This window comes from Eriocheir sinensis, chromosome 20 (genome assembly GCF_024679095.1).
Source record: "Eriocheir sinensis breed Jianghai 21 chromosome 20, ASM2467909v1, whole genome shotgun sequence".
In the NCBI taxonomy this organism is placed as follows: Eukaryota; Metazoa; Arthropoda; class Malacostraca; order Decapoda; family Varunidae; genus Eriocheir; species Eriocheir sinensis.
This window is the reverse complement of record NC_066528.1, coordinates 6,683,531-6,699,181: the sequence shown is the minus strand read 5'-3', so window position 1 is coordinate 6,699,181 and position 15,651 is coordinate 6,683,531. Positions and strand designations below refer to the sequence as shown.

Sequence of the window (15,651 nt, the reverse complement as noted above, 5' to 3'; positions counted from 1 at the left end):
CTATAACAGCCTCACACACAGGCCTCCAGCACCAAGGTCTGCACAGTCTTATTGCTAATTATAATTTGTCATGAAAAATAAAATGTGTGTGTGTGTGTGTGTGTGTGTGTGTGTGTGTGTGTGTGTGTGTGTGTGTGTGTGTGTGTGTGTGTGTGTGTGTGTGTGTGTGTATATATATATATATATATATATATATATATATATATATATATATATATATATATATATATATATATATATATATATATATATATATATATATATATATATATATATATATATATACTTTTTCACTATAAATCTTTTGACCCTTATGAGAGATGGAAATAACGTAAAACAACAGACATACTGAAACAGAGCCACCTAGTTTCTTGCACATAAGAAGCTGTGTCAGACTGAGTTACTGGCTCATACCAGGCACCGGCCACCACCTTTTGCTGCTCCCTGAAGACTGTGTGTGCCTGATATCAATGCTGCCTCTTAGGAAGTGCCAGGAGACAGCTGTTGTCTGTGCAGTGGAGGTCACTACCATACCACTATTCCTTATTGGTCTGAAAAATCAATATTCATTTAAGCATTAAAAAAATTCTTATATGCAACTAACAAAAACATTTAACTATTGTCATTATGAAGACATCATGGCTATCAAATTGACAATCTCAGATGTGACAGACAGATGTTATAACAATGGGAAAGAGATTATTTATCCAAATAAATCTTAATATCTGTATTCAAATGAGTTGCTATGCGTAAAAAAAGGTATCATATATCTTAAATACAAAAATTAAACGGGGTACCCTTTTTAAACCAGACTGAAAGCTGTTAACCCATGAACGTCGGCAGACCCTTTTCTGGGCTTTCACGAGTGTGGCTGTGGTACGGTGGACCCTAAAAAGGGCTCACCATAAAACCCCTAATTCGAGCTAATTGTAGGCGGTGGTGGCATAGAGCAACACACCATACATGCCCTGGGTCATAGTGGTGGGCGAGTGATCTTGAGATGGACTTTTTTGCCATAGGTGGTGCTGTAAGGTCATGGCAGACTGAATTAGCTATCCACACACTAATCACCCGCCAAATTCTCTAAAGTAGACAACAAGCAACTCAAGGCTAGATGCCACGCATCACGAGACTGTTTATTTTGTAACAAACACTACCCAAAAAGAATGGAGTTTGAGTAAAAGTAAATATTTTTAACAGCTTTATGGTTATGAGAGGAATACTCTGATGTACGTTCCATGCTCTTTTCTTACTCTCATAATGCAGTGTAATTTTGCCATTTCTCGGCCACTTCTCGGCTTTCCCATAGCCGAAGCCCATGGGTTAAAACAATACTAACAGTGCAACTTTGAGATAATTTTCTAGCTTAGTATGAAAAAGACCTAATAATTTGCAATTACAAAATACATCTACTATTTACTCTTGACTTGAGGGGAGAGTATGCCGTCGAATATTGAAATTTCTCTCTCTCTCTCTCTCTCTCTCTCTCTCTCTATATATATATATATATATATATATATACACAGGTTGAGAATCTTTTATCCAAAATTCCAAAATCTCCAAAATCTGAAAGTTTTTTGAATGACGACACTTTTTTTTGTCGCCACCTCACGGGTAGGGACACGGGCTATATGGAGGCTGTCAAGGTCAAGGGCGTACATCCCTCCGAGGAGGAACCACACACCCTTGCCAGGTGACGGCTCTAAAGGAAAGGGGAGGATGCCGATCGACCGACTATTGGTTGACGTCAGCTTAGCCGACCAAGTCAGTCTTTCAACAAGGACTGGTGTATCTCTTTGAACAAGTTGAAAAAGTGAGCATGGGTTCCATTTGTTCACCGCAAGACGTGAGTGCTCAAAGCGGAAAACAATGGGAATAGTCTCATTTAGGGTTGCCACCTTTAGCTAAAAAAATAAGAAACACATCCATATTTTAAGGAACGGGTGGCAACCCAAAGACTGGTGTCACACTATGTGGCGGCGCCACTGTGGCATCACCGCAGCGGTGCAGCCGCATTACAAAAAAATACAAACAAATGAGAGGTGTCACACCATTGCGGTGCCGCCATATCCGCCGGACAGCGCCGCAGCATGCTGCTGCACTGCCGCAACATGCTGGCTGTGACGAGAGAACACACACAGTTCTATGCACGTGGTCACACTGTCCGGCAGCACCGCACAATACTCTCCTGTTACCACTCGACAAAATGTTTGACGTGGATTTATTTATTCAGTGTGCATAGGACAGCAGAATGACCTGTAATATTTATAATGGGTTTAAAGAATTGAAAACTGAATTCGTTGCAAGGGGCTGAAAATTAATACGCCCTGTGAAAGTTATAAAAAATAGCAGTTACCAGCGGGAGATGTCCTAGACATGAAAGCAGTGGCTGCTGTAGGAATACACATTAGAGTGTTATTTGATGGGTCAGGCTATTCAAGTTTCTTAGCATGCATGCATGTGTTCCACTATCACACTGTGCAGCTTCACCGCACAGTGTGACATGGTACAGGAAATGTGGCGACGCCACTTTGCGGTACTGCCACATAGTGTAACACCGGCATAAATTTATCTAGCCTGCCATGACTGAAAGCCACTGCCCGCTGCTGATGGAGGCAGGAGGAAGGGGAGAGGGACGTTACGATGCGTATTTAAACGTATTTCAGGACGATCCTTGACAAACATAAATTTATGGACTGGTTTTGTAGTTCACTGATAGATGCGCTCACTACATTTTTAAAATACTGAATTTTATCTGCTTAACCATTCAGACAGCCAAATATGGAACAAATGGCGTACGTAAAGTTAGAGTTGGTCAGTTTAAATTTATTAGGCACGCAGTGTGGGGCGGCGGAAATACATAAGGCAGCGCAGGACGGGACATGGTGGCGGCGGTCCATATTTACATAGATTTACATAGAAAATCAGACCACACAGACCCCATGGTCCAGACTGGGTGGTCTGTCCTTAAACCTAAGTGATTCTACATTAAGGGGAGGCGCCGCCAAAAATGGGTATTTTTCACTATTTCAGCCAAATTTTAAGTTACTCCAAAAAATAGCTAACTAGTTACTGATGTATCATAACATTATTTGACATGATAAAGTGATGCAAATGCTTCATAAAAAACAGTGAACATCAGGATCAAGACACAACTAAACAGACTAGCCGTGCAGTATTAGCAGATATCAACTTCATTAAAATGAAAAATGTGCTTTTGAACTTGACACTAAAGTCATTAGGTATGTTGAAATGCAACTGTAAAAAGAAAAGTGAAAAAGGTCCTTAATAACTACATGTATTATTTCATGCAATCATAAACTTTTCATATCTGTTCATATATGGGGTCTATGGGGATTAAAATAGGATGAAAATTAACCAAGTATGCTAATTCTAAGGTGCCAAATAGAAGTGAAGCTTCATCTTACTCCTGTATTTTGTTGGCCAAGGCCAGCGCTCTCATGCCTACATCGGGACGAGGCAAACCATATACAATAAACCCTCGATATAACGGACCCGCTTATAACGGACAAGGCCAGAGGGTCAGAAATCCATGGGAACTGACCAAGAAAAGTTTTTAACAAACCGCGCCCTGTAACTACAACTGTGACTGCAAGCCAGTAGCAACCTCATCCTCCTCCCTTTATCTGCTGTCCCATCCTTTGTTTACTGTAGTCTTTTCAGCCCACCTGATGAAAATATTTTCCTTGATCCTTGTGGTTTCCATTCAAATGCAGAACATATTTACACCACAAGAAAGTCTTATTCATCAATCCAGGGGAGGTAAACGTTATGGAAAATAGCCAAGTGTTTGTGAGTGTCGGTAACGAACAGCTTAGGGAATCGCCCGTTACGTAGGTTAGGTTTCCTTAGTTTAAATTTATTCGGCACGCAATGTGGGGAGGCGGAAATACGAAGCGCAAGATGGGGCAGGGTGGTGAAGGGGGTGGCCCATTACGCAGCCCAGTGTTGCAAGGAATACCTCCTCGCAGAAATAAGCTGCTCTGCTGTCCACCACGAATGCCCACTGAGGGAATACACAGCAGGAAAACATTAAATTGCCTGGTTTTGTTCTAGTTTGTCCACTTGTGATCTTTGTGAGCGGTGAGTGAAATATAGTAACACTGTAACAGTAAGCTAGTTGAACCTCTCTCTGCAAGCTATTTTGCAGCGGCGGTGGTAGGCGGCAGTGTGTGCACAACAGGCATTGAAAAGTCAATCATTTAGTGACAGTGAGCATATTATTTCATAACACATAGACAACTACCAAAACAAAACAAAATAAAACAAAAACACTTCCATCTGCCAGTGCGAGATAGGTGAACTTGTAAAATTTTACCCATACCAGTAAAAATATGGCCCCTCCGTAGGGCCCCACTGCCAACCTGGCAGCCTCAGTGCCTCACAGTGTGCTGTGCAGCTATACAGATAATGTGCAGACAACATACACAATAAAAAGAAATATATACTGGTACCTACGTTTATTAGGTTCATCGGTATTATTATACGTATTTTTAAGTTTCCGCCGCTTATATCGGACTTTCAGCATTAACGGTCTAAGTTTCCCCCAATTAGTCTGTTATATCGAGGTTTACTGTATCTCCATATAGACACTACATGTATGGTGCAATATACGTACTCCCATTGTAACGCCCCAAATTTCCTCTTTTCTCCACTCCCACATGACCACAATGTAACGATCAAATCCACGACCAGCGAAATGGGAGAGCTACTCCTTAACCAGTTGGCCAAAGAGGCACCCCACTCACAGAGTGAGTTATGGGAGGCTCTCCCATCAGGCAAGTCAGCTGCACTACACCATTTAGTTAGACAGAGATTGCTATTGAGCTCAAAATCAGGTCAAATTTCTAATGATGTACCAGTACATCACCCAGCCTTCAAGACTTCATACAGAGTCAAAGAAGTTGATAGTAAAGAGTACTGTATCATGACACATCAATTTGTCATGCCTTTGAGAAACCAAGCAGTGTCAGCAATGTTAGTCAACAACTGCTTTACTTATTACTGCATGCTGAGATCCACTAATATGAGACTTTTGGGGATGCCCTTCCAGAGCAGCATAATGGCACCTGACTATGTGACGACAGTCTGACTGCTGATAATTATGTGTAGTTCCAGGAAAATGCTTACCTCCTACTTGACAAGAACATTGTAGTGGCGGTCATCTTCAGCCACTAGTGTCACCTCAGGCCACACACCAATGTTCGCATCAGGGTAGTAACAGATGAAATCATCTCGACCGTAGCTGGCTGGCCGCACGACCTGTAGTGTGACCCCCAGTGTGTGGCCCAGCAGGAACATCTCCACCTGAGGCACCAGGGAGGAAGGATTTAGTATGGTGAGGCTACCTAAATAGCAACAATCGATTGTGCTGCTGTAGCCACTACCATCATCACCACATCATGGTAACTACAAGCACTCCTTATCTTTTATATGACAGCCAATGTCAATGATTATGGTTCTTGTAAATGTTTATAATGGATACCACATTTTATGCACATTGGATATGCCTACTAATGAAAGGCAAGACAATTATAATGTAGCTTATTTGTTGTCTCTAGAAGTCCCCAAGAATATGGTCAATACAAAGCTCAATACATCATCTTTATCCAGAACTCAGTTTCATGCTTTGTGTCATTTGCAATTTTCTTTTTCAATGCAATCTCATAACTGAGTGGTGGGAAGATGTGCTGGTTGCAATACACAATAAAACAGTGTACTTCATTTTAGCAAAAGCTGAGGAAGTGTCAGTCATATAATGTACAAGTTTAATAAAGTAAAAAGGATACATAATTATCTTCAAAGATATCTAAAAAGCATAACGTAAGTGATTTCAGTAAGATGCATGCACAGCTCACAATCAGAGTATGGTGAGACCAGCAACATCAACACAGCTACACACCTTGTGCTGATCCTGAGATGAGAGGCAGCAAGGTGGGAAAACTTGTTAGTACAACTAATAATAGCTCACCACACACAGGGAATAAAGACTCAACAATGACCATGTATCAGATTATCATTTATCTCTAAAGATTTTTTAACGGAGAAACTGTGTGACTAACATCATGTTAGCTAGGTCACTGATGTTGATCATAATAAGTGATTTGATACACTGTTCAATCTTGAATACAAATGTAATGATCAGTGCACTGTTGGCAGAGCTTATTCTTGGAAAGCTAAAAACAGCTTTCACTCACGAAAATATTCCTCTATGGAAATTTGTAGGAAATTAATAACATGACTGATACTATAAAAAATATTTACCATTACTGATAAGCACAAATAACTAGTATGTAATGTAAGTAGCACATTGTGTTCCAATGCACTGAAAGCAATGTTAATCAGTCAAATATATCTTGAATGGCATCACATGCATTACATTAAACTTTAGTTTAAAAATAAACATTATAGCCAGTGTCTAGAGAAGCCCATCAACAGGAGGCTGTACCCACCTGCTCTAAGCCTGCTGTGTCACCCACTGGGTTCAAGTGGTTCCTCAGAAGGTCTCGAGGGGTTAGCGAGGAGTGTCGGGCAAACATGATCATGGCAAAGAGTGGCACACTCTCCCCGTTTACATTGGCAGCATGCAGGTCGAGGGCAGCTGCTAACATATGTAGCTTAACAGCCTCACACAGGCGCACATCCAACAATGGGTCCTGGTTTAGCCGCGCCAACACCACACACTCACGGTTTTCACAGCCCATCAGGTTCATAACCTGCCATAGAGGTGTCAAAACCATTAATGGTCAGTTGTAGTCAAGAGAAAAGCTTTGGGGAGCTTTAGTCCCTTTGAACTCCATCAGAATAAGCAAAGCACAAATTAATATACTCCATAACAAATTATTATCCCCTTTCAACTAGTTTACCTCCTTAATTAGAGCATTCATCAATCCCCTCTTTGACATAGTTTTGTGTATCGGTATAATATTTTGTCACTTGGTGCCGGTAAGAGCTGTGAAGTTGTCTATTCTAAATTCTTTATCCCTTTATGTCAAAATAACAGGGCATCGTCAATTTGCTGTCGAGTACTTATTATGTTCATATTCTTGCATACAGTGGGGCCCCATGTCTAGCAATAAGAAGACTGAAAAAACAGCACTAGTTCTGAAACTGCTAGTTCGGGAGCAAACTTTAAATATTAAAAAATAAAATCTATCTGGAACTTTTCTGAAGTTGACTTTTTTTTTTGCTCCATTTCACCTGCTTTTAACTACTAAACTCTCATTTATATATAGAAGAGCCTGCCTCCCCACCACTACTATCACTGCCCTCCTGTGCAGCCAAATGCACTGCAGCCTCCATCAGCAACTCACTCAACTTGTATTACAGCAATTAATGATCATTAAACCCAGTAAAGTCCTCAGGGTTGGCAGGGCTGAGCAGAGCAACAGGGCAACATCACACACCTGCTCTCAGTTGACTCATGGGTGAGAGGCTGAGCCAAACTGAACAATGGATCAGCTGAGCACAGCACAACAACTCCCTTACAATATTCCATCAGCATCTCTCTCTCTCTCTCTCTCGCTCTCTCACACACACACACCAGGTGATTACAGACCCATTAGTCTAACTTCAGTTGTAGGTAAGCTACTTGAGAACATAATTAGAGACAAAATTGTGAGTTACTTGAAAGCCACTCATTAATTGGTGATTCACAACATGGCTTCCGTAACAAAAGATCCTTCCTATCAAACCTATTGACCTTTTATAACGACCTCTTCTCAGTTTATGACGTAACCAAATCACTGGACATAGTCTATCTTGATTTCCAGAAGTGTTTGATAAAGTCCCACATTATAAATTACTTTATAAATTAAAGCAAATAGGTACTGATGGTCAAGTAAACCAATGGATCGCGAATTGGTTGAGCAACAGACAACAAAGAGTGGTGATTGACGGATTCACCTCAGAGTGGGCGCCGGTCACTAGTGGCATCCCTCAGGGCTCGGTTCTTGGCCCAGTGCTCTTCATTATTTACATCAACGATGTGGATGTTGGAATCAATAATCGCATTAGTAAATTTGCAGACGACACAAAGATTGGTAACTCGGTTCTCACTGACAAAGACAGGCAAAGCCTCCAAGAGGATTTGGTCGGATAGATGGGAGATGCCCTTTAACGTAGACAAGTGCCAGGTTCTTCAAGTTGGAACAAGAAATAAGAAGTTCAATTATGAAATGCGCGGCGTTAAACTCAAGTGTTGAATCCATTAAGAAGGACCTGGGGGTCAAAATCGTGTCAAACCTCAAATTCTCACAGCAATGCATCGATGCAGCAAATGAAGCGAACAGAATGTTGGGCTTCATTAACCCTTTCATTGCTAAACGCTCGCAGCGAGCGTTAGGCGTATTTGCTGGTGGTGCTAAACGCTCGCTGCAAGCTCCACCTGCACTCAAATCTCCCGCGTATGAGAGTGTTCCAACACTAATTCTCACAACACAGGATTGCCAATTGAGTGGGTTCTTCACTAAATTTGGTGGAAAATCATATCAGCCCAGTGCGGCAAATCTACGGACGAGTAACTGGTGGATGTTCTTGCCCAATATAGCGGCATTTTTGCATAGCTTCACCTATCACCTGACTGATTCTTTGACCAAATAGTTGTAAATATTGCAGTTGGCAATGCTACCTTGCCAGAATCTCAAGGAGAGATGTCCACAGTTCCCTCAATATGGCTGATCATCGTGCACACACTGACGTAAGTGTTAACATTCAACACTCCCTGAATGTGCATGTACGTTCGCAAGAAAGGCATACATAACCGACTCCTATAGATCTGGACCTCCTCTTTCCAATGGTGTTTTTGGTTTTTAGCTGTGATGAATAGTTTTTGAGATACAGAGGTTAAAAGAGACCCCCATTGGGCTGCCTGACTGCACCTTAGGGGATAGTCGCGTCCCGTCCCATGCGCAAGGAAAGGGTTAAAAGAAACTTTTTATTCAAGAATAAAGATGTAATACCTCTGCTCTTCAACAGTTTAGTCAGAGCCCACTTGGAACATGCAGTACAGTTTTGGTCTCCCCACCATACAAAGGACATTGCTAAATTAGGTGTTCAGCGTCGGGCAACAAAAATGATCCCTTCCTTGCGCAACAAATCTTACAAAGAAAGGCTTTCCACCCTTAACCCTCTCGCGCACGATGACGCGTTTCGCGTCGTCAAAGGTAAAAGGTCCTGGCGCACAAAACGCGTCATAAAAGTAAAAAAATTGATTAAAAATTAAGTTTTCGGTGGAAGTGCGTCAAATTTGGAGTGTCATTTGATGGGATAAGTTTCTTCATGGTAACATATGGCAACCTTTTTAAGGAGCATAAATGAGGAGCGTGGAGCGATTTTTAGTTGTTAGCCTACTTTGACGTGAGAAGAAAAAATACAGTTTTCTTGGTGTAACTCAGGAACTAATAGGCGTATGAAGATTTTTAGGATACCATAATAATCCTCACTAAATTCTGCTTCGAAACATATATTCGGCTAAAAAAGTTGGCCTACAAAATTTCGAGATAGCAAGTGGGGAAGAGTTGGTACTTAGGATTTATTGTCTACAATACTCTATACAGAGACTTGAAACGAGTTTCTATTGTTTATATATATTTTTTCCTCTATTTTTACTTGCGCATTTTCTAGTACAAGTCTTTATGAAGCCATTGATACCAAATTTATTGGGGTACGATATATCTGTGATGGTAAAATACGTACTGGAATACAGAGTTTAGCGGCGGCAAAAAAAGGCTGGTCGGGCCTGAGAGATGCATGGTGAGTGGAAGAGAAACTTACTGGAAACTTACTGTGCGCAACAGGGTTAACATGTTCTCTCTTGAGAAACGTCGCCTCCGAGGAAAACTGATCGAATGTTTTAAAATACTTAATGGTTTCACGAATGTAGACAGATCAAAATTGTTTATGATCGATGACACTTTGCAAACAAGGAACAATGGCATAAAACTCAAATGTAGACAAGTAAATTCAGACTGCACCAAATTTTTCTTCACCAACGCTAGAAAAGCGAGAATGGAATAAGCTCCCACCATCAGTGGTCCAGTGTAACACGATTGACTCCTTTAAAACAAGCTCGACCGTCACTTCCTTCAACTTAATATTAACTAGAGTAGAAAAGCAACATTTTGGAGCCATCTGATTAATGTAGAATCACTTAGGTTTAAGGACAGACCACCTAGTCTGGATTCATGTCTGTGTGGGTCTGATTCTATGTAAATATTCTCTCTCTCTACACACATAAGCACTTTTTTCAGTTTTTTCTTAATACCCTGTTTCCTGAGTTTAGAGTTTAGCACTATACCAGAACGAAGCAAAAGTACAACCTCGAGACTGTAGGCATAGGATTTCAAACTTCCGAGAACTCAAATGTTTGGTTATCTCAGATCGGTCTTTCCCCAAATTAGTTTGACGTGGTTTTTTTTTTTTTTTTTTTACAACAAAGGGCTCAAGGGCACACAAAAAAAGAAAACAATAATAAAAAAAAAAAGCCCACTACTCGCTGCTCCTAAAAAAGAAACAAAAGAGGTGGCCGAAAGGAAGATCAAATACGGGAGGAGAGGTGTCCTGATGCCCTTCTCTTGAAAGAGTTCAAGTCATAGGCAGGAGGAAATACAGATGAAGGAAGATTGTTCCAGAGTTTACCAGCGTGAGGGATGAAAGAGTGAAGATGCTGGTTAACTCTTGCATAAGGGGTTTGGACAGTATAGGGATGAGCATGAGTAGAAAGTCGAGTGCAGCGGGGTCAAGGGAGGGGGAGGCATGCAGTTAGCAAGTTCAGAAGAGCAGTCAGCGTGGAAATATCGATAGAAGATAGAAAGAGAGGCAACATTGCGGCGGAATTTAAGAGGTAGAAGACTATCAGTATGAGGAGGAGAGCTGATGAGACGTAGAGCCTTAGCCTCCACTCTGTCCAGAAGAGCTGTGTGAGTGGAGCCCCCCCACACATGAGATGCATACTCCATACGAGGGCGGACAAGGCCCCTGTATATGGACACCAACTACTTACTGTAATCCTTACTTGACAGGAAATGCAGGATGCCCTGTTAGTCTGCCATAAACCAACAAAGAATTTAGAAAAGACAACTTCACAGCTTTGGTCTGCACGAGTGGCTAAAAAAGTACTAAAACCCAAGATTGCTAGTCATGGGGGGACTTGTTGAAAATCCTAATTGTTGGACACATTAATTATACATAACTAGGCAGTGCAAATAATGTGCAGGATTGAATACAAAACAAGTTTAATTCAGTAAATGGACCTACATTTATTATCAGAAATCCTACTTTTCATATCCATTGTGATGGGAGAAAAATGAGTGCTACAAAAAAAGAAAAAAAAGAAAAAAAAAAAAAAAACTTGAAAATTGACATATTAATCTTGAGACAATGCAGAAATGTAGGAACACTTACCAGGCTGTCTAAGGCATCCAGACAATCAAGGAATCCATTGAGGACTTCTTCCCTGGTGTAGCTGAGGCGGTGGCCAAAGGTCCACTCCCTGAGCCATGTGGCGCCCTGGGTGAGCTCTAAGGCAAGGCGGGAGTGTGTGGTATGGCCATTGGGCACAGCAATGCCTTGTGCTAACACTTGGTACAAGGCTGCACGCACACCACAGTAGTTGTCACCTCTAACTTGTCGTAGGTACCTGAAGTTAAGCTCTGCAGGAATGGCTGAATAACCCTGAAAAAATGATGAGAAAATTAGATAGTCATTTGTTTTAATACTATGGTTGACTGAAGACTCTTCTAGCAATAATTGTCTACTTTCATTAGGTAAGTGAAGTTAGGAGCATATGCTGTGGCTGTGCATGGCAGTGGTGCTCATCTCCATCCTACTGGCCCTTTGAGCCTGTGGTGGGAGAGACCCCATTAACCCGGTAGCAGCGACGGACCAAATTTGTGGCTTTACCGTGTAGCAGCGACGGGCCAACTTTTGTACCACGATATAAACCCCCCAAAATAGATGATGCTTTAACTGATCACAAATCCTTCAATATATACTATGAAATGGTTTGTGTGAGAGGTGATTTTTTCTCATTTTTCTTGCTTAAAGGGACCATTAAGAAACATGATCCCCGCTGCTACCGGGTTAATGCAACACAGGGCCAGTGTAACATCCAGGTTAACACAGGTTACTTTCCCCAGGTTTCCCCAGGTACCTATTTATCAACCATCATGAAGGACGAAAAGCTGAGTGGCCTGCAGGCTGACTGCCCAGGCTGTCATTCTTACCCTGGCCCACAGATTTGTAATTAAGGACGCTAACCACAGCACCATGGAGGCATATACTTTCATTAGGGATTCGTTACTGTATTATGCAGATGCCACTTAAAGTGTTCTAATATGTTTCTGATGAGTCTGTATTGATATTCTTTTTACAGCTTTTACATGTCCTTCCACACTCCTCTCCTACACTACATTTCAGACCTGCACTTAACCAAAACTCACTTCACTCCCTATTCACATGCACAGAGGTAAATACATGCTTATGAGAAGAATTGATCCCTTCATGTCAACATCTTCCCACATCATATATCCTTAGGACATACCATAAAACTTTCCTGTCAGCCTTGTCAGAAATATGCTTATCTCTCCTGGATCCAGCACTGCAGCTATAAACGTAACCCTGGGTCAAAGAGGTTATGTACTGTCATCTGAAGTATGATGTTTTGCCAACAGTGAGTGCTACCATCTAGTTTTTGTGTTTTCCTGCTGATTATAACTCATGTCACAGCACATCACTGAATATATAAACTTCTGCCTTTCCTCTCCTCCAATGGCCAAGAAATCTCACCTATCTCACTTTGTCTTTCTAATCTAGTGTTTTTAGTTTTATGGTAATCCTTCCTCCTCCCTTTTCATGCTTCCTTAAGAATCCCTCCACAATAATGGGAATGGAGAATTACTGACAATAGCTACAATCCCCTCAAAAGCAAACTAAGCCAGATCAAACCTGCTTGATGATTTGAGCCTTGGGGGTGTTGCCTTGCCACTCAGTGCTGGCATACTTCAACAGCTCAAGCTTAGGCCCCAGAGCAGAGGAAGTTCCAGAGGCAGTGTCTGGGGTGGTACTGGGGGTGGTTGTGGTGGTGGTGGTGGTGGAGGTAGACCAGCTGTTGTCATTCAATGAGCTGGTCTTGTTGCCCATGACAAGAGTATTGTTGTAGCTGTTTATGTTCTTGTTACTGTTGTTATTGTTGTTGGTATTGTTCTTGTTGGTAGTGGTGTTGTTGTTGGGGCTTGCCAAGCTGCTGGTGTGTAGAGGGGTGGAGGTGCTGCTTTCCGAGTTCTCTTTTTCCCTGAAAATGCATGAACCAACTCATAAATTACATATGATGCTGCTGATGATGTGATGATGATAATGGTGTGATTATTATGAAGCTACAATGCTAACAGTGATCTCATTCCCACCTTCATAAAAACTAAATATGACAGCCTTTTAATATGATACAGGTCCATCTCTTGTCTCTGTTGATGAGATTTTAGCAATAAACTGTAGCATTGAAGCGGATAACAAAACTCTTTGTATAATATATTATCTCACCTTAATCATTACATGCATTTGAAATTCATGTATCGACAATATTTTAAAAACTCTACAGACATTTAAAATACATTTTTACTGTTTTTCCTCATACATCAAAAGTTACTGAACCTTTTTCATGATGTGTCTGTAGTAAATTCCTTTGGGTCTTAAGCATACTTTACCCAACTCCTTTGCAAAGATACTTGCAAAGATTATAGTAGTTTTTAATGAACAGCATAAACCAATTAGAAGTACATACAAAGTGGTAGGACTTGTATTATGTTAAATCACTATTTTGGAGTGCAGCCTTATACAACAGCTTGGTCACGATAAAAAAATATAAAAAAATAAAAAATTCAAGTATTGAATTATCTTATGTTCCTGAGGTTACCTATCACTTCCTCTCGAAAAGGTAGCTAGAAGAAAAACAAGACATTACGAGGGTACCACCAAAACATGAAAGAATGAAAATGTTGGTCATTCTTTTATAAGAATATTGAGCAGCATAAAAGGGGTTATAGTAAGTTTTGTGCAAATGGGTTCAATAAAAGGAATAAGCGTGCATTTAAAAGCAAAACTATGCAAATATGGCATTGCAAGACATTTGAAACACTGCAGTAGACAGTGAAAGCTTGCAGGATATCAGTCAGAGGAAGAGAGTATTGAAAGTTGCTCCTGATCTGTTTGGCATTATCTTGTGTGGAGTTCACCTCATTCACTGTTCTGTATCATATGTGCTTTATATCTATGTAGCTGAGAGTGATTATCTCTGAGGGCTTATTAACTTTAACACTTTGATAAATTAATTATTTTATTATGAATGTAGGAATGTTGTTATCTGTGATGAAAGAAACCAAATCTCATTCACAACATGATATTTGTTTGTCAAAACCAATGAGATATTTTTTCTTGCTTCTGAAATTGAAAAATTTGTCTCCTGCATTTAAGAATGTTGAGAACTTTCATATATGAAATAATTAAATGATGTATAGTACTGTGCTTTTATTTGTCAAAAACATTGTAATGAGGTAAAACTTCCTACTGGAAAGAACATGCCTTTTTATAATTAGACTAGAAATCAAAGAAAAGAAAAAACATCCTTCCTCATTTAGCTCCACCCAAACAGCTCATGATAACTGTGTAGCACACTGAAACCATGAAACTGAGACTAATAATATATGCTACAAAGCTAAGAGGTTCAGGAAACCAGGACTTATAATACTCTATGATATGGACTAGCTTTAATGAGAAAATAAGTCTCACCTACTTTTTAATTCCTACACAACAACACATCTAGGAAAACAGACTGTTCACCAATTTATAATTTTTTTGTAGAGGGAAACCACCCTAGATGCTCACTTGATCTCATGCACAGGTGAAAGGTGGGAGTGTGTGTTGTCCACAGGAGCCTCAAGGCCCTCCACGAATCCACTCTCTTCTGAGCTCCAGTAGCGCCGCACCTTGCTCCCAAACTCACCGGGACTGAGGCGGCGCTCCCAGGCAGACCAGCCTGCACTCTCTGAATCGGGTGTGGCAGGGGAGATCTCAGAGCTGCTGGCCAGACCCGAGGAGCTGCAGGCCAAGTGCAAGCGTGAGACATGCAGTGAAGGTGAGGCAGTACAGTGGCGCCACTGCCTCAGGTGCTAATCATGGCTGAAGTTCCAACTATTTGATGCTTAACTTAGAAGAGCACAACTTAAAATTACGAAGCACAGATGCTATGTACTTGACTTCAAATGTAGGTGCTATGGAGAAGTGTTTCTTTCCTTACATCAAGCCCAGAAGTGTTACTCAGAAACATTATTCAAGCCATCATTTGTATTTCCAAAGCTTAATTTATTAAAAAAAATTGGCACAAATTAATTTAACACAGTATTCACTAAATTATGATAGCTTGACCTTTAAGAAATTAGCCAAATGTGAAATGGCATAAACAGTTTTCTGAAGAACCTTGACTCTGGGCTGAGAAGCAGTCTTCTGTATTAATTTGCCTGCTGGCAGGATTACACAGCTTGTAATTAATAATGACAGCCAACTGCTCTCATTCATCATTTTAGACCATTACATGTTATGGCTCCAAAATGTACCAAACAGTCTGCTTGCATTATAATA

At 40.8% G+C, this 15,651-nt stretch overlaps 1 protein-coding gene across 1 annotated transcript; it reads right to left on the bottom strand.

The window, feature by feature from the left end:
• Positions 1–257: 257 nt before the first annotated feature.
• Positions 258–15,111, bottom strand: LOC127001122 (ubiquitin thioesterase otulin-like; the record flags this gene model as incomplete). The annotated part of the gene is given in 7 exon segments (XM_050865303.1): positions 258–551; positions 5,152–5,328; positions 5,924–5,935; positions 6,474–6,737; positions 11,425–11,694; positions 12,967–13,312; positions 14,899–15,111. Coding segments are annotated over 6 exon segments (1,279 nt in total), but the record flags the coding sequence as incomplete, so codon positions are not given.
• Positions 15,112–15,651: the final 540 nt, after the last annotated feature.